Source organism: Lepidochelys kempii, chromosome 1 (assembly GCF_965140285.1).
Source record: "Lepidochelys kempii isolate rLepKem1 chromosome 1, rLepKem1.hap1, whole genome shotgun sequence".
Taxonomy (NCBI): domain Eukaryota; kingdom Metazoa; phylum Chordata; order Testudines; family Cheloniidae; genus Lepidochelys; species Lepidochelys kempii.
The window spans coordinates 345,925,314-345,948,318 of NC_136380.1; the positions used below are offsets into that span (position 1 = coordinate 345,925,314).

At 41.3% G+C, this 23,005-nt stretch overlaps 1 protein-coding gene across 7 annotated transcripts in view; it reads left to right on the plus strand.

Moving 5' to 3' along the window:
• The window catches only part of EXOC4 (exocyst complex component 4), a 606,961-nt gene that overhangs the window by 63,154 nt on the left and 520,802 nt on the right, over positions 1-23,005 (plus strand). For all 7 annotated transcript variants that reach the window (XR_012156857.2, XR_012156858.2, XM_073328862.2 and 4 more), the window contains exons 5-6: positions 1,790-1,899; positions 18,981-19,224. Coding sequence is in view for 5 of the 7 variants with exons in the window: in XM_073328862.2 (XP_073184963.1) it covers positions 1,790-1,899; positions 18,981-19,224 (354 nt within the window). In the remaining 2 variants the exon portion in view is untranslated. The remainder of the gene's footprint in view (positions 1-1,789; positions 1,900-18,980; positions 19,225-23,005) is intronic.

Genomic DNA, 23,005 nt, shown 5'->3' on the forward strand with positions numbered 1-23,005 from the left:
GTGTTGCTTCTGATCATTGGGATACCTCATTGACTTTAGTCCTCTGGCTCTTATTTGTCTGATCAGTGTTTCTATTTCAGTCCCTGTATATGAGGAGGGTGGGTGGGAAGAAATGGATGAGAAAAGCTAGAAAAAAGAAGTAAAGTGGGAGAGGGTATTCTTCTGAATGAGAGAGTGAGAAAATAGAGTGTAGGGAAGCAAATAGGGAGGTAAGAGGGAATACAATGAAAACAACAGAGAAAAGATGCATAATTTATGTTGGAAAGAAAAAAGAGTAGTGTAGCGAAGCAAGGAAGGGTAAGAAGGGGTAATCAAAATAGAGGGGGCGTAGTCAGTTACATTAAACAAATTATTAAACAGAAAGTTGATTGAAGTTGAAATTTCTAAACAGAAGGCTTGTTAATGAGTCATCATAGTCTCTTGCTCACTCACCCCATTAATTAAAAACAAACACAAAGCTTGCTGCCCCCATATACACACTTGCTGATAAACGACAATCTTGTGTTCCTGCTGCAGGGACACTTATCTCTTTCCTGCTCTCTTTTCTTACATTTAACACGCACCTTCCTGTCGTACCTCATCGCTGTTTATACTGTAAGCTGTTTGGGGCAGGGACAATCTGTCATCTGATGATAGAAAATCACCTAGCAAAGTTGGGTCTGATCCTGATTGAGGGCACAGGATTCTACTGCAATATAAATAATTGAATGTTGTTGTTAATTTCACTACAATGACTTGCACAACTTTTTAATTCCTTTGAATTGGGGGTGGTGTGGATTTTGGAGGAGGTTTTCACACAGGCAGCTAGGCCTTGAGTTAGTGCGTGTCGAGAAAGTGTTTCAACCCCTAAGGTAATGTAGCAACCTCATTATTCTTTGCTTTTCTTAACGTGATTTCTTGCTCGTGTTTCCCCTGCCTCATTCAGCCTCTTGCCTTTCCTTATGTGGCTGGGCAGCTTGACACACTCTTGACAGATAAATGTTAATTTATTGCAGAAAGTAGTAAAGTACCTTTCTTTTTAGGTAATAGGCCTCATGGAAGAGGTGAATGTGTGTGTGTTGAGCTGCAATTTTGAAGAGGGGAGAGGGGGGTAGGATGTTGTGGAGTGGGCTGGGAGGAGATTTCCATGCTGCTTAGAAGAAGGCATGGAAGTGGACTTTATCCCTTATAGTAACGGCGCTAGTTGCCTCATTGGATGGTTAGGCTTCCAGATCGTAATCAACTATTTAATGCCCATTGACCATAATTTTGGCATGAATTCATTTTGTCAGTGCTGGAAGAAGATCCTTTACAATAACCAAGAAACTCCCTTGGTAAAACAATACATCAAAAATCTTGAGGTGTCTGAAGAATGCACTTGAGAGTAGGGGGAATTTTTTGAAGCAAAATCCAATTTGTTTAGGTCCTGATAGTGCAGCTACAGCCACATAGGCAGGTACGGATACATATTAAATCAGTGAGACTTTGTTGGGGGGGGGCTGTCTTTGTGGATCTAGTTGTGGGATCGGGGCCCTGGTTTCCTCTTATGCTTATCTTTTTAAATGAGCTTGCAATAGTAGTGTCTCTTCTGTCTCATTGTTTCCTTGCGCTCTCCCTTTCTGTTTGTATCCAGCTGTTCTCTCCTGTCTTATACTTAGATTGTAAGCTTCTCAGGGCTGGGATTGTCCATGTTAATGTTTTTATAGTGCCTAGCACAATAGGATCGTGGTCTATAATTGGGGTCCCTCGGTGCTACAATAGTATGTTAATGTATTTGAAGCTGTTGGTTTGCTTTTTTCCCCCTGCCCAGTTCACTTGTGAAGGATGCCTCTCCCATACCTCTTATTGACGTGACCAACTTGCCTACACATTGGAAGTTCCTTGACGCCTCCCAGTTCAGCACTCCCGGGAGCTCTAGCGGTGAGTATGAATACCTGCATGTTTCATTTATAGATCTCTAAGTGCAATTGTAAAGGCCGGTAAATATCGTTATCTCCATGTGTGATGGGGTGCTTACCCCACACAGTCATAAAAGGAGTTAACCAGGCCCTGCCCCAAAAGGAGCAATGGAGGTGAGTCCTGTGAGCAGTGCAGAGAGGCTGCAGGGAGCACAGCCAATCAGGGAGGAGTTGCAGGGAACAACCAATCAGGACCCGGTACGCTCAAATAAAAGGGAGCTGCAGGGCAGGGTTGGGCTGTTGCTGCTGGGAGCCCAGGGAGTAAGAACTGCGTCCCTGGAAGGCTGAGAGAACTGTAAGCACCTTGGACAGAGCAGTGGCTGGCTCCTGGTCCTGAGCAACTCTGAGTGCCCTGAGGTGAGGGTGAAGAAGGTGCTGGGGCCATGGAGAAGGGGGCCTGGGAAGTGGCCCAGGGTAGTAGAGCGGCACTGACTGAGGTTACAGAGGAGCAGCAGGAAGCTGGTATTTACAGGGTCCCTGGGTTGGGGTCCAGAGTAGTGGGGCAGGCCTGGGGAGGTGGCTGAACTGTTAGACAGGTACACTTCTGCCCCGCCTCCCGGAAGGGGAAATACAGATGAGAATCGAAAAGAGGATGCTGCGGTTCTAGGAGCTGAGAGAGGAGCCGTAGGATGGAGCAGAGACAGAGTGACGGTGGACAGACCGCAAATGTGGGTGTTGGCCTTGAGCTAATCCCCAGTACAACCAGGAGGAGGCGCCAGTTTGGCAATGAGGGCTGCACCCTGTGACATCATTTCACAGATGAGGGACACTGAAGCACAGAGATGTCAAGTGACTTGCCCAAGGTGATAGAGAGTTGGTGGCAGAAGCAGGAATAGAGTGCAGTCTGCTAACTCCCATTCAGATATCCAGTACTAACATGGTTTAGCAGGTTTCTTCCTGACTAGTCATCCATTTATCTATTTTTTTTCGTTCTCTGCTCAAATTAATTATATTTCATTCTATTTGCTGCTCCTGGTGTTGATTGTCTTTTTGATATACATACTTCTGACCAGGAGGGAGACTTGTAGTTAATTCCTTTTGGGTCCAGACATCTCCTTACCTTATTTAATAGAGGATGGCAGGTACACAAGACAGTGTAAATTTATTTTTCTGGATTAGAGCTAAAAAACCAGAACGTTTCTCCTAAAAGCCCTTGTGGAAACTGTTATCTGCAGAGAAACCTCTGCCTATATGCATCATAGTTTTTCAGCGTTTGTTTCTCTATTTTTATTGTTGCTAGGGAAATTTTCATAATATATTTTGCACTTCCTTAGCAGTGAAAGTACTGGACGAAGGGTGAATTAAGCCTCCCAACAGCTCAGTGAGTTGAGTCGGCAGGGTTGTCCTTATTTTGCAGAGGAGTATGCTGAGCTTAGAAAGAGGTGAAGTGCACGCCTCTCAGTGTGCTGCCCAGCTAAATGAGTGGTGCAATATGGAGCACCCTTTCTTCATGGTGCATAAAACAGCTCCACTTTACACAAACTACAAAGGGAATTAAAAGTTAATAAGCAGGTTAAGAACCTTCCTTTTTCTTTTTTGTCGAATTTTGTCCTTCTCTCATTGCCTTTAGTTTTTTTCCTTTGATTCCTTTTTTCTTGTTTCTTATCTCTCCTTTATTTTCTGTTCCTCTTTCTCCTCACATTTGTCTCATGGCCCCTTTGTTTAACTTGATGGGCTTTCATTTCTCCTACATAGTACATTTCTTCAGCGCTGGTTGTTTGCTATAGAGACCGGCTCTTCATAGAGAGAATGAGTGTGTCTGTATTGCTGTTTAGGAGGGGGAAGTGGGAAGAGCTTTCATTAGTGGCATCTGAGCACCAGTTGATGGATTTTTCTCCCCCACAATCTCTTGCTGAGGTCTCTCCACAGAATCTATGACTTGGTGGCTTCAATGCTGGAATATAGGAGCCACCCAAAAGTAATGGAAAATCTGGTCATTCCTGAATTTTCTGTCATTGTTGAAAGGACTGGTTCAGTGACTTGCCCAAGGTCACATGACAAGTAAGTGGAAGATGTGGGAAAATGTACCCTTATGTAAACACTAGCCTGTACTCTCTTCAGTACCTATTTGTGTAGTTCATCTGCTTCTGCTGCGTATTCCCCACCTGAAATCCTAGTCTTCTGTCTGTGCAATAACAATGACTGTAGTTGTTGTGGAGCTGATGGTGATGTCCCAGAGGATTCTGACTTCAACGGGGAATAAGCAGAAGGAGGAGATGGATCTATTTAATAAACATTAAAACCATCTCTGTGTGAATATGCTCAGCAAGAATAAGATCAAGTGAGAAAAATATCAGGTATATCAGCAAAACAGCTTCTAAATAATACTAAGCCCTTCTAATTCTTCTCACCTTCAGAGCATTGCGTAAACTAAGTGATGCCCATCGCATCTTGTGCAGGAGATAAGCACTCATTACTGTACAAGATTGGCCAGCAGATCATGCCAAATCCTATCAAATGCAGACCTGGCCACAGTGATGAATGCATTTTAATGTCTGAGGCTGGACTACCATAATTCTTTTTGTTTAGGAAGGAAGTGCATTTCCTGATGAGGTGCCAGCTTGTTCAGAATACCTGACTACTTGACCTCAGTATGCCACTTTCTTTATTGGCTCCACATTAACCGGAGAGTGTCCAGTTCAAGGTCACTGTCCTGACTTTCTAATATTCAATTCCTGTGTGGAATTGGCCATGTGTCCCTGCGACACCATGCTTCCCACTAGAATTGATCCCCACAACAGCTGCATTGTATGGGAACAATGACTGTGTCAACCAACAAGGGCAGGTTCATGACTGTGAGAGACAGAACTTTCTCAGGGACCAGATCAAGAGTATGGAATTCTCTGTGGGAAGAAATAAGAATGACCGATACTTTTCCCACACTTGGAGCCAAGAGTAAAATCCTCCTCTTTGCCCAGGCTTTCCCAAATATTATTATTATTATTTATTTGTATTATCCTAGCACCTAGGAGCTCCATTCATTGATCACGACCTCACTGTGCTAGGTACTGTACAACAGAATCAAAAAATATTCCTTGCCCCAAAAAGATTACACTCGAAGTATGAAATGAGACACAACAGATGGATACAGCAGACGGGAGAGTACAAGGAAATAATGAGATCGTGTTGGTCAGTATGTTAGGCAGTGGTCTCGGCACACCAGCAGCCTAACCGTTGTTAAGGTTTTGTAGGCCTTATGGCAAAGGAGAGTTTTCGGGGGCAGATTTGAAGGAGGATAATATTTACAGGTAGCTCCTGCTAAGCGGAAAGGGGGAGAAAGCACAAAGGTGTTTGTTTGAAAATGTAACAAGTGGGCACTGGAGACTGGCCTCATGGGCTAATCAGAGACAGGAGTCGACTGATCCTGAGTGAGAGATGATAGGTGAGGTGGGGATAGGCCATGATGGGTCTTGAATGTGAAGTCAGCAGCTTATGTTTGATGTGATAGAGAAGAGGGAACCGGTAAAGAGATACAAAGAGAGGGGTGATACGGTCGAAGGACAGGATTTGTCAAGGCCAGGGAAAAGGGATGTCACAGTAATTGAAATATGAGATGATGAGAGCCTGGATGCGAGTTTTAGCTGTGTGGACGGGTAGGAAAGGCTGTATGTTAGAGAAGTTATGTAGAAAGGATCTGCAAGACTTAGACATAGCCTGGATATAAAGATCTAGAGAGAGGTCTGAGTCGACACCCAGGTTATGGCTTGCATGACAGGATGACAGTGTTGTCCACAGTGACTGAGAAAGGTGGTAGTGGGGAGGGTTTGGGGAGGAAGATTGAGCTCTGTTATCGCAATGTTGAGCTTGAACTGATGGCGAGATGTCCATGAAAAGAAATCAGAGAGAGGCTGGGAAGATGCTGTTTTTCAGGCAGCAAGTAGGGAGTTACAGAGCTCGTTCGCCAAGGTTGCTAGAAAGGTAAAGAAGACCCCTTTAAAAATGAAGAGGGTTAAGTGGGCAGCGGCTAAAGGTGAGTCTCTTACAGAGTCTCCCTGAGGGCATGTGGCAGCAGCAGTCTGTCTTCATGAGGGCACTTTATAGAATTCCAGTAAGAAACAAGCTGGAAGCTTTTGTCTTTCTGCTGTACTGTGGAATGATATTATGTGATTAGAGATATGTAAATCTTACAGCAAATGGGGTGAATAATGTAATCAAATGACACACTCACCCCAAATGTAAGAATAAATAAATTCCTCAATAGGAATAATACAGTAATTTCTAAAATTAAGTCAGTCACTGGCTGTATACCCTGATTGAGCAAGGTACTTTAAGGACGAGTAGTCCTGTTGAGCTTAATAGTGGTCCTTGTGTGCTTAAAGTTAGGCATGTGTTTAAAATATCTTGCTGAATACGGGCCTTAAAAATGCAATTTTGCCTTGAAAAGTGACTGAAAAATGTCATAGTCGGTTTTCCTGTTTATTGGCTATCAATTACTTCTAATTTAAAGCTGCTCAGTTAAGTTAAACGGTGTGTGTTTTACTTGTCAGCGTTGCAGTCTCACCATGAGATCTAAGTCAAGCATGATTCTTTCCTAATGCATTATCATTGGTACTAAAGATTCAACAGACTAAATGATCCTCACAATTACATTTGGATTGCCCCAAATGCCTTTGTTACAGCTACACAAATGCAAGGGAGGGCTTACTTTGAAGGCAGTGGGGTTCCACACTCCACAGGTGCAGCTGGGAAGACAGTGTGGCTTGCAGAACTTCTTTTTCCCCCTTCATGAAGGTAATTTATAGATTACAAGGCCAGAAGGGACCATTGTGGTTGTCTAGTTTGACCTCCTGTATAGTACAGGTTTGTAGAACTTCCTCAAAATAATTCCTAGAGTAGATCTTTTAGAAAAACATCCAGTCTTTATTTAAAAATTGTCACTGACTAAGAATCCACCATAACCCCTAGTAAATAGTTCCAATGGTTAATTACTCTCACTGTTAAATGTACTCCTTTATTTCCATGATGCATAAACGGGGGAAAAAATCCACTCTGATTTTCAGATCCAAGGATGAGTTTGCAGAGTTGGGACGTATAAAAAGAAACCCTTCATTTTACTTTATATTTTCTCAGTTTACAGGTAATCGTGATACAAGAAACATGGAAGCCCATGTTGCCAGTTTTATAGTCCTTGTTAGTACCAAACCGTACTTTAAACTGACAGCACCAGCTGATTGTTCATATCAGGCTGGCAGCTTGAGTTTTGAAGCATGTAATGTTTTCACATTTTTTTGTGTGTAATTAGTATTTTTTGTGTGAGAGAAGTCAAAAGATCCAAATACCTGAAACCAGTGGGCCCGCTTCTGTAATATAAGCAATATAATTTCATCCAGTTTCTCCTTTATTGAGCCCAAAAACTTGTTTGACTAAAGCTTATCTTCCAGAAAGGCATTCAGTCTTGATTTGAAGACTTCAAGTTCTCACACCAGTGCAAATGAGGAGTAACTTCACTGAAATGAATGGAGTTAAATTGGCATAAGTCATCTCCGAATCAGTGCTTATAATGCCATGTTGAGGAGGGCAACCTTCTCAGATCAAAATGCTTGTTTCCCAAAGCTAGAAAAGTCGTGGAATTGTGGGTAGAACTGTGTGAAAACCATTGCTTTAGAAAGGCTGACGTCCTCCTGGCATTTTTTCCATGGTATTGATCCCTCATATGTTTTGATACTGGAGTGAGAAGGGAGGCAGGTTAGAAAATGACTGAAGCTTGTATAAAATCATTTCTTTATGACTACCACATGGGCCAAAATAGAAATTGAACAATGGAAATTATGCAGGTGAAGGCTTTCCAAGTAATCTCAAATTAGGCCTTTGGAGCCCTATGAACTTGCATTCTTTTTGTCAAAAAGGGTTAAAGGAAGAGGGATATAATCTGGAAAGACATAATGTATGGAAAGTAGTACATAAAATTTTACTAGCTGCCCATAAAAGCATGCATCTAAGCAAATATACCATAATAAATATCAGCAAAATTTGACTAGTCATAGGAATGAAAAACAAGACCCAAGAGTCTGTTCCTTAGCTACTCTATGTGGAGGAGTTATCAGCAGTGGTTTTGCTGGGGATTGGATTGGATTTGGGTGAGTAAAGTGCCTCTTATAGCAATTTCCTTCTTGAGAGGTGGTGGAATCATACAAATTAGGTGCCATCTATTAGGACAGATATTTTTATAGAAGATCGTCAGACTGGAGATTCACCAGGGATATTGCTACCTGAATAAGTGTGGGAGGTATTTAATTATAGTATAAATGATTCAACTTTCTGTTGCTTTAAATCAAACATCTTTTTTGATAAGCGGATAATTGTGCATTTTCATGTTTGTTTCCTATGATGTAGATTTATGAAAATGACTTCCCATTTTACTGAAGAACATAAGAACAGCCATACTGGCCCAGTATCCTGCCTCTGAAAGTGTCCAGTGCCAAACGCTTCAGAGGCCATGGACAGAACAGGGCAATTTTGAGTGATCTATCCCCTGTTGTCTTGTGCAAGCTTTCTGACAGTTGGAGATGTAGGGACATCTGGGACATGGCATTGTGCTACTGATCATCTTGGCTAATAGCCATTGATGGACCTATTCTCCATGAACTTATTGAGTTCCACATGTTGACTGTGCATTGCGTGAAGAAGTACGTCCTTATGTTTGTTTTTGAACTTGTTACCTGTTAATTTCATAGGGTGACCCCCTAATTCTTGTGTTATGTGAAGGTGTAAATAATGCTTTTCACTTTATCCACACCATTATGATTTCATAGATCTCTATCATATCCCCTTCAGTCGTCTGTTTTCCAAGCTGAACAGACCCAGTCTTTTTAATCTCTCCTCATATGGAAGCTGTTCCATGCCCTTAATAATTTGTGTTGGCCTTCTCTGCACTTTTTGCAGTTCTAATCTATCTTTTTTGAGATGGGGTGACTAGAACTACACGTAGTATTCAAGTTATGGGCGTACCATAAATTTATATAGTGGCATTATATTTTCGGTTTTGTTATTTATCCCTTTCCTAATGGTTCCTGACATTCTGTTTACTTTTTTGACTGCCATTGCATATCGAGTGAATATTTTCAGAGAACTATGCACAATGACTCCAAGATCTTTCTTGAGTGATAACAGCAAATTTAGATTGCATCATTTTGTATGTATAGTTGCAATGATGTTTTCTAATGTGTATAATTTTGCACTTAACATTACACTTCATTGCCATTTTGTTGCCCAGTCACCTATTTTTGTGAGATCCCTTTATAACTCTTTGCATTCAGCTTTGGACTTAATTGTCTTGAGTAATTTTGTGTCATTTGCAAATTTTGCCAAGTCACAGTAAACCCCCTTTTCTAGATCATTTACTGGTCCCAGTAGAGATCCTTGGGGGACCCCGCTATTTACCTTTCTCCACTGTGAAAACTGACAGTTTATTCCTGCCCTTCATTTCCTATCTTTTAACCATGAGAGGATTTTCCCTCTTATCCCATGACTGCTTAGTTTGCTTAAGAGCTTTTGATGAGGGACCTTGTCACAGGCTTTTTGAAAGTCCAAGTACACTTATAAAAGCTGTGTTGACTCTTCTCCAACATGTCATATTCATCTATGTGTCTGATAATTCTGTTCTTTACTGTAGTTTCAATTATTTTGCCTGGTACTGAAGTTAGGTTTACTGACCTGTAATTGCCAGGATCGCCTCTGTAGCCTTTTAAAAAAATTGACATTACATTATGCGATAGACCCAGGCCAGTTGGGTACAGCAGAGTAGTAGAAGGCAGATATACTGGCCATTGGATAAGCAGTTTTCTGTTCCCTGACTGACCAGAGCAGGGGCTGCTCCAGGCTAGGGTGGACACATGACTCCAATTATCCTGCCAAGAGTCAGGTGAGGTTGTTAAGCTAATGTGAACACCTGACTCTAATTAAGGCCCCTCGGATACTATAAAAAGGCTCACTCCAGTCAGGCTGAGGAGAGCCAGGGAGCCAGAGGAGATGAAGTGTGGCTGAAGGGCTGGGTAATGAAGACACTCTCAAGCCACTGGAAGGGAGTCCTAAGGTAAGGATGAAGAAGGTGTTGAGAGAGAAGCGGGAGAGCTGTGGGGAAGTGGCCCAGGGAAATGTAGCAACTCTGGCGATGAAAGGTCAGCTGCCAACAGCTGCTGCCATTAGGGTACCTGGGCTGGAACCCAGAGTAGAGGGTGGGCCCGGGTTTCCCCCAACCCACCACTACAGAAACACCTCCTGGGAGGGGAAGACTAGTCTCCTGTCCTGACAGGGTCCTAACTGTTCAGGAATAAGCCCTTAGGGACAACAGAGACTGTGGGGGGAGTCCTTCCTGGGTTATGATGAAAATGGCTCAGTAGGCTGAGACCCTTGCCTCTAGAGGGAGAAGGGCTACGTAGAGAGTCACAGTGAGCCTCTGAGTCTAGCGTAATCCGCCAGGAAGCGCAGGACCCACTGAGACAAAGTCGGAGCTCTGCCACAATTAGCTACCATCTATTCTCTAGTACAGAGGCTCACTTAAGTGGTAGGTTACATACCACAGCTAATAGTTCTGTAGTTTTGTATATGAGTTCCTTCAGACCTCTTGGGTGAATACCATCTGGTCCTGGTGACTTATTACTGTCTAATTTATCAATGTATTCCAAAACCTCCTCTGTTGACACCTCATTATGGAACAATTCCTCAGATATGTCACCTAAAAAGAATGGCTCAAGTGGTGGGAGTCTCCCTCACATCCTCTGCAGTGAGGACAGATGTACAGAATTCATTGAGCTTCTTTGTAATGGCCTTATCTTTCTTGAGTGCTCCTTTAACACCTCGTTTGTCTAGTGGCCCCACTGTCTGCTTGGAAAGCTTCTTGCTTCTGATGTGTATACAGTTTTTTGATGTTAGTTTTTGTGTCCTTAGCTAATTGCCCTTCAAATTCTTTACTGGACTGCCTTATTATACTTTTACACTTGATTTGCCAGAGTTTATGCTCCTTTTTATTTTCCTCAGTAGGATTTTACTTCCAATTTTTAAAAGATGCTTTTTTGCATCTAACCACCTCTTTTACTCTGCTGTTTAGCCACGGTGGCATTTTTTTGTGTGTCCTCTTATTTTTTATATGGGGATATTATTTAAATTGAGCCTCTGTTATGGTGCTTTTAAGTAGTCTCCATGCAGTTCGCAAGTGTTTCACCCTTGTGACTACTGTTCCTTTTAATTTCCATTTAACTAGCTTCCCCATATTTGTGTAGCTCCTCTTTTTGAAGTTAAATACTATTGTGGTGAATTTCTTTGGCATTTCCCCCTTCAGGAATGTTAAATTTAAGTATATTATGGTCACGACTACTGAGAGGTTTAGCTATATTCGCCTCTTGGATCTGACCCTGTGCTCCATTTAGGACTAGATCAAGAATTGCCTCTCCCCTGGTGGATTCCAGAACAAGGTGCTTCAAGAAGCAGTCATTTGTGATGCCTAAAAATTTTATCTCTGCGTCTCTTCGTGACATGACATATACCCAGTCAGTATCACGAGAGTTGAAATCCCCCATTATTGTTGTGTTTTCTAGCACTATAGTCTCTCTAATCTCTCTGGGCATTTTCAGTCACTGTCCCCATCCTGTCAGAGGGTCAGTAATACACTCTGATTGCTATACTCTTATTTTCAATCATGGAATTTCTATCTATAGAGATTCTATGGTAAAGTTTATTTTATTTGACTCTGCTTTCTTTTACATATTGTGCCACTCCCATGCCATCACAACCCGTTCTCATTCCTGTATGTTTTGTACTCTGGTACTATCATGTCTCATTGATTATCCTCATTCCACCACGTTTCCGTAATACCTGTATATCACTATTCTCATTTAATGCAGGCATTCCAGTTCACCCATCTTAGACTTACAGCATTTGTATATATGCTTTTGTAGAGGTAAGGCAAAGACACTGTTCTTCTTCCGAGAGCTTCTGACCTCATGTAATTCTTGGACTGAATTGCATTGTCATATGATAATAGCTTGGTAATTCACTCTAGATTCCTGGATAGTGTTTTGGACATCTGAAGAAGACCATCCCCCCCAAGCCCATACCAAGTTACACACTGGGCTCAAATCTTTGGGACAGGCCTCTAGAATTTTCAGTCAGTGCTGTGTAGATGTCCTTGTACTGTATACGTGTCCAGTAAAGTTAGGAGTTATTAATACTGAGTTTCTGCAACAAGGTTCCATCCATGGTGAGGCTCTCTGGCTGTGTTGATTACATATTTTAAACATAGCTCCTGTTAAACTGGTTTCTAAGAAAGTTTGGTTGTCCAGTCTGGATGGAGCCAAATCATCGGGAAAACAGTTCTAGCCTACGCAATTCAACTGATTGCCAAACCATGTTAGAAACTGCTTGGCCAAAGAAACTAGTTTAGCTGAAACCCCATGAGGGGTAAGTGAGGTTCATCCAGCAAATCCTTACTTACCTGAGGAGTCCTTGCGCATGCTAATAGTTGCTTTGGTTTGTATGGGGCTACTCATGTGAGTAAGTATTTGCAGGATCAGGCCCTAAGTTATTAACCACCTTAGCTGCAGTTATGTTTAAACAGTTCCGATATACCTATGAGGCCAGTATAGAAAGGCCTAATGAAATAAACCTCCAATCTACTGAGTTGCTCAACTGCTGAAATAGGGAGGGAAGGATGCTAATTCTAATGGAAATTGGTTTGTTCAAAACCTTGGTCCACACAACATGTCCTTTTCACTTGGCAAACAGTTTCTGAAAAAACCTAATTATCGCTAACATCTCTTAATGAGCAGTGTGAGTTTCATTTGTGCCGCTTCACAGTCATTTTATTTTGGGAATACGACAAAAATGACTTTGATAAAAGTGGATTTTTTTTCTATTTCCTTCGCTGACCCACAAAAGGAGACTGAAATCTAACTAACAGACAGCAGGAGAGTGAGTTTGTGTGTGTATGGGGGTGGGGGGGATGTGAGAACCTGGATTTATGCAGGAAATAGCCCAGCTTGATTGTCATGCACATTGTGTAAAGAGTTGTCACTTTGGATGGGCTATCACCAGCAGGAGAGTGAATTTGTGTGGGGGGGTGGAGGGTGAGAAAACCTGGATTTGTGCTGGAAATCACTTTAGATAAGCTATTACCAGCAGGACAGTGGGGTGGGAATAGGTATTGTTTCATATTCTCTGTGTATATATAAAGCCTGCTGCAGTTTCCACGATATGCATCTGAGGAAGTGAGCTGTAGCTCACGAAAGCTTATGCTCTAATAAATTGGTTAGTCTCTAAGGTGCCACAAGTCCTCCTTTTCTTTTTGCGAATACAGACTAACACGGCTGCTACTCTGAAAAATGACTTAGCAAGTAAATAATCACTTCAATGTATTACAGTGCTTTTATTATTTTGTATGTTTTTTTCATGTCTTCTCTACCTTCTCTAAGTGCTAATGCAATAAGGAAAATGATCTTACTTGTCTTCAAAAATTCCTTACAGATATACTCTAGTTATAAACCTACAGACCTAGGTAGGTATAAAATGTATTCTAACTGTGTTGAGATTCTGACTTGATATTAATGAGTGGCATTGTTAGTGTGCATCGTTAGGCCAAGAGAAAATACTGGTCAAGACACTCCATTCTGCAAGACAATCTGAACTGGGATATATATCTGCACCTGCATGGAGCCCTTCTGTCTGTGCCGAGTAGCTTGCAAGATTGGAGCCTTCGGCCTACATTTTCATGTGTGTCTCTTGCCCAATTTGACACTTTTAAGGTTGTCTGATTTCTGTGCCAAAGCTTTGTGTTCAAATGACCCATTGCTGACGTTGAATAACAGAAGAGGGTATGATAAGGGAGAAAGAGGAGTGGTCATAATAGAGAGAGAAGTAACATCAGTTGTATCTTGGGCTGTGATCTAGTCAGGTCCCACGGGACCAACCTAATCTTTCTTTGAGAAGATAGCTGATTTTTTTAGACAAAGGAAATGGAGTAGATCTAATCTACCTAGATTTCAGTAAGGCATTTGATACAGTTCCACATGAGAAGTTATTAATTAAATTGGAGAAGATGGGGATTAATATGAGATTTCAAAGGTAGATAAGGAACTGGTTGAAGAGGAGACTGTAACACGTCATACTGAATCGCTGGAGGGAGGTAGTGGAGTTCCTCAGGGATGGGTCTTGGGACCAATATTGTTTAACATTTTCATTAATAACCTTGGCACAAAAAGTGGTAGTGTGCTAAAAAAGTTTGCAGATGGCACAATGTTGGGAAGTAGTGCCAATATGGAGGAGGACCAGAATATCATACAAGAAGATCTGGATGACCTTGAAAACTGGAGTAATACAAATAGGATGAAAGTTAATAGAGCAAAATGCAAGGTCATGCACTTAGGGACTAGCAGCAAGAATTTTTGCTATAAACTGGGGGCTTATCAGTTGAAGGAGACAGAGGGAGGAGAAAGAGCTGGGGGTATTGGTTGATCACAGGATGACTGAGTTTCCCACTTGATGCGACCGTGAAAAAGACTGATGCAATTCCCCATCCCTGAGGTGGCTGTATTACACTAATGGATAATTCTCTCCGAAGAACTCATTTCTGCTGCGATGCCCACAAGTTGACTTAATCATAACAAAAAAACTCCTTTCCATTTTATTTTTTTAACTTATTATTTAAAACGTTGCCTCTTTCTGCAATTCTTTGTGTCCTGTCTTTTTACATAGCTTGTGCCCCAAGGAGCGTACAGTCTCATGTCTGGGTCTTGTACACCTCTGGTGCTTAACAAATAATGAGTAGAACTAATGAAATGGGTGAACTATATGTACAGTGAAAAGGTGTACATGTGGCACCTTAGAGACTAACAAATTTATCTGTAGCTCACGAAAGCTCAGGCTCAAATAAATGGGTCAGTCTCTAAGGTGCCACACGTCCTCCTTTTCTTTTTGCCAATACAGCCTGACACGGCTGCTGCTCTGAAACCTGTCTATATGTACAGAATGTGGTACACAAAACGCTTGGCTCTTGGGATGAAAAGTGCTAAGAAAATACGAGCTCTGAACTGAAATGTGTGCACCAATTGTAATATCCTAATAGCTTTGTGATTTAAGTGCATTGTCTTAATGGCCACACTGGCCATTATCTTTGAAAACTCGTGGCGAACCGGGGAAGTCCCGGATGACTGGAAAAAGGCTAATGTAGTGCCAATCTTTAAAAAAGGGAAGAAGGAAGATCCTGGGAACTACAGGCCAGTCAGCCTCACCTCAGTCCCTGGAAAAATCATGGAGCAGGTCCTCAAAGAATCAATCCTGAAGCACTTGCATGAGAGGAAAGTGATCAGGAACAGCCAGCATGGATTCACCAAGGGAAGGTCATGCCTGACTAATCTAATCGCCTTTTATGATGAGATTACTGGTTCTGTGGATGAAGGGAAAGCAGTGGATGTATTGTTTCTTGACTTTAGCAAAGCTTTTGACACGGTCTCCCATAGTATTCTTGTCAGCAAGTTAAGGAAGTATGGGCTGGATGAATGCACTATAAGGTGGGTAGAAAGCTGGCTAAATTGTCGGGCTCAACGGGTAGTGATCAATGGCTCCATGTCTAGTTGGCAGCCGGTATCAAGTGGAGTGCCCCAAGGGTCGGTCCTGGGGCCGGTTTTATTCAATATCTTCATAAATGATCTGGAAGATGGTGTGGATTGCACTCTCAGCAAATTTGCGGATGATACTAAACTGGGAGGAGTGGTAGATACGCTGGAGGGGAGGGATAGGATACAGAAGGACCTAGACCAATTGGAAGATTGGGCCAAAAGGAATCTGATGAGGTTCAATAAGGATAAGTGCAGGGTCCTGCACTTAGGACGGAAGAACCCAATGCACAGCTACAGACTAGGGACCGAATGGCTAGGCAGCAGTTCTGCAGAAAAGGACCTAGGGGTGACAGTGGACGAGAAGCTGGATATGAGTCAGCAGTGTGCCCTTGTTGCCAAGAAGGCCAATGGCATTTTGGGATGTATAAGTAGGGGCATAGCGAGCAGATCGAGGGACGTGATCGTTCCCCTCTATTCGACATTGGTGAGGCCTCATCTGGAGTACTGTGTCCAGTTTTGGGCCCCACACTTCAAGAAGGATGTGGATAAATTGGAGAGAGTCCAGCGAAGGGCAACAAAAATGATTAGGGGACTGGAACACATGAGTTATGAGGAGAGGCTGAGGGAGCTGGGATTGTTTAGCCTGCAGAAGAGAAGAATGAGGGGGGATTTGATAGCTGCTTTCAACTACCTGAAAGGGGGTTCCAAAGAGGATGGCTCTAGACTGTTCTCAATGGTAGCAGATGACAGAACGAGGAGTAATGGTCTCAAGTTGCAGTGGGGGAGGTTTAGATTGGATATTAGGAAAAACTTTTTCACTAAGAGGGTGGTGAAACACTGGAATGCGTTACCTAGGGAGGTGGTAGAATCTCCTTCCTTAGAGGTTTTTAAGGTCAGGCTTGACAAAGCCCTGGCTGGGATGATTTAACTGGGAATTGGTCCTGCTTTGAGCAGGGGGTTGGACTAGATGACCTTCTGGGGTCCCTTCCAACCCTGATATTCTATGATTCTGTGATTCTAAATATCTCCTGTGTTCTCACTACCTGCTTGCTAAAAATATCCATGGTGCTTTGCTAAAGTTACCCCCAAAACTTGCACAAATAACACACTGTAGCTGTGGGAGGTTTTTGTAAAGAGAATTTAAATTGGCACTGGTTGGTTCTGATTGACATAAAAACTCAAGTTATTCTTCTGTCTTGACATTCTGTCATCTAATAGGGTCTACTCTCAGTGTGTGTGCAATGCTCAGAGTGGAAATGAATAGGTGAGCAAACTCCTGTAGCACAACGGGGCTGGGCTGAGCTGACGGGACAGAGTCTGAGGTTATGCCAGGGGAAGAGTGTAATCTCTGCTGAGCAGGTCAGTCAGATCTATAATTAAAAGGATACCATCAGGGTAATATGTGTGCAAGTCAGCTGGCACTGAAATAAATTTTAACTAACCTATTAAAAATGATGCAAAATAAATAGTAACATGACAACAAAGCGCATAGGAAAATGTAACAATTACATCTGCACTTTCTGGGAGGAGATGGTGTGCAGGGCAATTTTGAACTTTTGTGGGCCTGGTGATGAGCTGTCTCCAGAAGGTGCTTGAGGTTTGTAACTTGCACCTGCTCCAAGTGTGCCTTTCTAAATGGCCTGACTGAAGTAGATTTGAACAAGTTTCAAGCAAGATTTGTTAGTCTTGCCCTACTTCGGTGGGCAGAAGTCATGTCATGGTCCACAGCAATAGGAATATGGGAGCGTTGGTCAGAGACTTTGCTAAAGGGATTAGATTAATACATTCCCCTCTCCTGGAGGAGATAACATAAACTCAGAAGTACCCCTCTAACATTTTGATGAATTATGGAGCTTGTATCTGGGTGGTGGTTAAACAAAGTGTAAATATAACGAGTGGCTTTGCCTAGGACTTTATATGATGTGACAATGTACACTATAGAAAATATTTATAGTTACGTTGCCTTTTACTTTCACATTGGCTTTTCAGTCTTTGTTACTCAGGTTGTAAAGCAGTAAGCAACTTTTTTCACTTCTTAAATTCAGGAAGAAGATGTCCAAAATTTTACTTTTCCTATTGCAATAGTTACTGAGGCGGAAGAAGCATAGGAAGGGCCAGAGCTGAGATGTCAATGAGGAGGCACCTGTTTGGAACATTCTTTTCCGAGAACTCTTGTTTTGACATCTTTGTTCTGACATTTAGGCAAGCCTGTTGATGGACCTTCTGTTTCAGGTGGTGTTACCTCCATAGCTAGCTCTAGAGCTCTGTGTTCCTTGTGACATGCTGTTTCTCTTGTTTGTGAAATCCATTTTGAAGTTTTCTGGTGGTTTATATAAACTTTCTTTACATTCTTGGATGATTCTAGAAGCATATTTTTAAATCAGTCCATTATAGAGCAGTATAAGTTACTGGAGTAATTTGTTGTCCAGCAGTCTGAGCTTGGTTCAACACCATCAGGATGAAACAGATATTTGTCTCTAATCTCTGTATCAGTAACCATTATGAGGTTGGAATCTCTTTATCTGTATACTTCTGAGCTGTGTGTCTGTATACTTCTGTTAACAATCCATGTGGCCATACAGTTCTTTCTTTACAACACATTTTGGTTGGACTTGCCTTGAAGACTTTCACTTCATGTTGGCTTTTCAGTGTATCAATTAGGTGTTTCACCCAGTCTTTAGCATAGGCTCCCTTTTGTTACTGTTCATTATCTGTAAATTAAGAAATGTTGATTAATGAGCATACTTAAAACAAAAACACATTACCCTGAGATTTTGTGGTTATGGTCTCCTAGCAACAGAACTTCATGTCAAGATACTCCATGTTATTTCAAGGGGACTGTATCCAGAGTACCCTTAATTCTCCATCTAGTTTTTCAAACCTAATCCTTTTTCTCTTTTAGACAACTTACTAAAAGGTTCTTATTAAAGAGTGTGATTAATATCTTCAGTCTCTTGACAGCAGTAATAAAATAGAATAGGATAACATCAAACCATCATTCCATACTTTATTGTAAACTAGAATGCAAAGAGGAAAAGAAAAAGTCCTTTCCTACAAATTCTTCAGGAGTTTGTTCTTGCTAAAATAATTGGTTCTCACAATAAAAAATTCTCTTTTGTGAAACATGGAAAATAGCTAGGTTGGGGGTTCAAGCCTATAATTGCATTGATATGTATAGCACTAAAATGATTATTAATAAAGCTCATATTTTATGAATGTCTTAATCACACTAGAGTTCAATATACCGCAGAACTTGCAGGTAACTTATTCCTCCCTGTGTATAACCTCTGACTTTGAATCAGTCTACTTTGCAGGCTGCTATGTTTTGTGTATAGTGAAGAAATTGAGTTGTTTTGTGTTTCAGCGTTTATTCCTGCAGTAGTCCATGATAGACAGAGTTCTGCTTTGACAAGCCAATTGGAACATTACATTTGCTTGGTGTTGATCTTACTTTGAGTGGTCTAAACAATTGTTTGTGGTGGTGGTGTGATTTCAGTGCGAGAAGTGAGTGTGCTGGAGATTAAAGAAGATATGGAGCTGGATCCGGAGGAGAACAGTACTGTCTTCATGGGGATCCTCATCAAAGGGCTGGCCAAACTGAAAAAAATCCCTGAGACCGTGAAGGCTATCAAGGATCGTCTGGAACAGGAGCTCAAGCAGATTGTCAAGAGGTCCACAACGCAAGTGGCGGACAGTGGCTACCAGAAAGGAGAGAGCCTTTCCCAGGAAAACCAGCCCAGGTAGGCACATTTCAAATGCTGAGGTATGGAGTATTGGCATTCGCTGCAAAAGTAAGCTGTGGGCTGAGGCCATCACCCTCAGGAGCACCAGCAGCCCTTGGACTACAGCAGTAGTCTCAAAATTTTAAACATGTGCCCCAGTGACTTGGGAAACTAAGTCCCATTTAGCTTTTTGCAGGATCAGGTAATATTTTTTTAATTGTGTTAATGTACCCAGAGGTCTGGGCACTGGGCACATGGTTTTATAAAAGTTGATATGAATGAATGATCATCAGCAGCTGATGAGCTCCTAAGACACATGGGTTTTGTTTCCATGCAGACCTCCCAAGAATATAAAAAATGATGGAGGAATCATCCTCTGATAAGGGTAGAGGGAGAATTGTTAATAAACAGAATGATATGCAATGTTTTCCATAAGGCATCTCCTGTTTTTAAAAGGTGAATTTAAAATCTTTAGAAAAACAAATGAAATAAAATGTAAGAGTCCCCAATTAACAGAAATCACATGTAGACAGTTGGGAAACGCAGCCAACCTAGACAAATTAGCTACGTTTTTAATTGAGTAAGTGACAACTCCTGTCTTAAAAGCCAAAGGTTCTTTTTTCCCCCACAAGAGCCAAATTCTGTAAAAAGTTAAAGATGTGTAGAGTATGCCTCTCAACACTGTTTAAATGTTGTTAAGGTTTTTAATGATGGTAGGTTCTTGATCTCAGGACTTGGCGGGTATAATATGTTTTAGTTCATCTTAAAGCTAGAATCGGATATGAATACCCTTTGGTGTCTTTCATATCCGAGCTCATTGTCTGTCTTCAGCTACTGTACTTAGAAGATATCCATAAAAATGATTACTACTAACAAATAAAATGACTAATAAAGATGACTAAAAAAGATGAAAAGCCCAAAGGATCTGAATCTATAATTAAACTTCTTATGGGCAGCTTGCAGTAACCAGATGTGCACATAACTTGTATTGTCTGTTTTTCCAAGACTGGGTGCTGACTGTTGAAAGACTGACTGGTATTCTTTCCCTTTGAAAAGTGTCATGTCCCCTTCTGCTTGGGCTGGAGGCCAGGAAGTCTGTGTTTGGAAATTCTAGAGTAATTCCTTTAGGAACTTCTCATCAAAATGATTTAAATTCTATCATTCCATGAGAAAAAGTTACACTTCTGGAGCACAGCCCTAGAGTTTCCTAATTTGACAGTGCCCCAGTTTGGATTATGAAAAGGTGTGGTACTTTAATCTCACTGTTGAATATTTTATTTTTCTACCTATCATTAGCCTAGCCTAGTAAACTCTATAACTTCCATACTGTTCTGAAATATTAATTCACAATGCGTTTACAGAATACACAATTTTTAAAAGCCGTTTATATACTACTACATACGATAACAAATTTTTTTTGGGGGGGAATGCATTTTCTCTGTAATTGACCATGATATACCTCAATCTCACCCTACCCTGCGTTCACCTCCGCTGGAGATAAGCAGGTTGAGGGCACCATTAACCACTAGAGGGAAGTAGGAGGTTTACTCTGCTTAAGCAGTTGTAGAAATTATCAAAACTGTAGACTGCAATGTAGTTGTGTAGAACTACTGTGGAATCTCCACATAGTTGGAACTGATTTTGGCTTTTCTGTAGCTAGTCTCTCTTCCAACCTTTATCACTACCACTGGTGTTTAGAACAGTACCTGGGTTCTTTAATATTTCTAGCAGTTTGTGCATTCCCTTGAACAATTATTTTGTGGAGAAAAGGTTCTGATTTTATCTCCTTCGTGAGCTGTTCATTAGATTGTAAATAGTATCTACAGAAATCTCTGACCTGGCTATGAAGGACAAGGTATAGTGAAAGAGTAAAACTATTGTATTAGTTTTAGTTTGAGAAGACTGGTAACATTACTACTGATGGACAAAGATATTGGGCCAGATCCTCTGGCTGTGTAAATTGTCATCGCTCCAGTGTCTTCAACTGAGCTATGAGGTTTTACATCGATTGAAGATCCGACTCACTGAGCAGGCATAATAACTATCTCATTACCAAACCCATGCAGCTTTTCCTTTCAGAGGTCTTAGGAAATTTCCTTACTTGTTTTTACCAACTCTTGTTGCTGAGGCTTGAACAGCAAAAACTAAACAAAACATCGAACTCCAAATTACCCTGAACTAAGCAAAGGACGTTATCACTGGTAAAGTGCATGCATTATCATTGGTGACCTCATGTAAGTGTCAGCAGTCACTTCCTATGGACTCATTCTCTTTTATTGCCCAGACAATAGGAGTTGCCTCAGGGCATGTGTCACTTTCTGTCGACATGTTTATGTATTTCTTGGTGAGTGGATGCTGAGAACTTGAACTGACAAACTGCCCGAGCAGCCCTTTGTCATTGCAGATATTTGTTCTGCTCAGGTCACTTGCTCCAAAAAGACCCTCCCCCACAACTTATGCCTTTGGAGTGAACTATTTTTGTGATGCTTTATGTGGTCTCTTTAACCCGCACTGCATTAATTTTCAGTCACCTTGTCTCAAAATGGCCTAAGAGATTTAGAAAAGGTCCAGAAAAAGGGCAATTAAACATGATTAGAAGCTTCAGGGGACTTGACTACAAGGAGAACTGGAAAGGATGGGAACTGTTTAAATGGGAGAAGGACGTATGGTAGTTCATTAGCTAAAATGATGACTGTCACAGAGAGTGCCAGTTGGGAGCTTCCAATCAACCCATGCCATAATATGAGAATATGAAGGCACTTGTAATTAAGAAAAAATATAAATACCTTTTTGTTCAATGCATAATATCATTGAGTGCCAACAGGGTGAACAGTTTTAAATTCTGCAAACAAGTTTACTTAATCCCTTTTTATTACAAACACATCTCTCATTTATATTTTCTTATATCTGACATCTGTCTAACCTATTTAATCCAGACTTGCAAAATTGTGCTTGCTTGGGGCAAACAACTTTTTTCTTTTTTCTATGGGTGACTAAATTATTATTTGGCTTCATTGTTGCCATGGTAATGGCAGGTGAATCGATTTTGTGCCTGGGCTGATAAATTTTCACAATTATGTATGTTTAATTATGAAGGTGCCCATCGGCTTCAAATTAAGGTTGCCTTCAGTTTTCCGCGCAAAGCAGGGTATAAGTCCTTTCAATATGAAAATGCCAAACCCTCGCAAATTCTGCTTCCATGTCATATTTGGCACCCTGGTTCTCTGGCTTCCACCCTTACCAGTTCCTCACCCTTGCTGCCTTTTTGCCTCCTCACTTGCGCCTGCTATAGTGAGCCCCTATCTTTTGTACCTAATAAGGTCTATCAAACTGAGGCTCAGCTCTCCCAAGCCTTAGGTTGTCTATCTGATGGAGAAGCTGCCTATCAGAAATATCAGAGGGGAGCCGTGTTAATCTGTATGCACAAAAACAACTAGGAGTCCGGTGGCACCGTACTCCTTGTTGTTTTTATCAGAAATAGAAGCTCTGTTTTCAGGATGGATAAAGTAGATGCTTTTTTAAAAAATTGGATTTTAGAAATTGGATTTTAAAATTAAAATTAAATAAAGTTCACTTTTGAAACATAAACCTATTTAAATTTGAAATTATGACAACCTATATTAAGGCCTAAAATTACTAAAATCTCTTAGTCATTTAAATTAAATAGAAATATATTCAAGATGTACTTATTTCCTGCCGAAGTTTTAAAGAAAGTCAGGCCACCAAAGTGGTTGGAAGTCGCTGGCCAAGCACCAGGAACCAGAGTTGGTTGAAGTGCTAAACCAGCTTTTGACAGCAC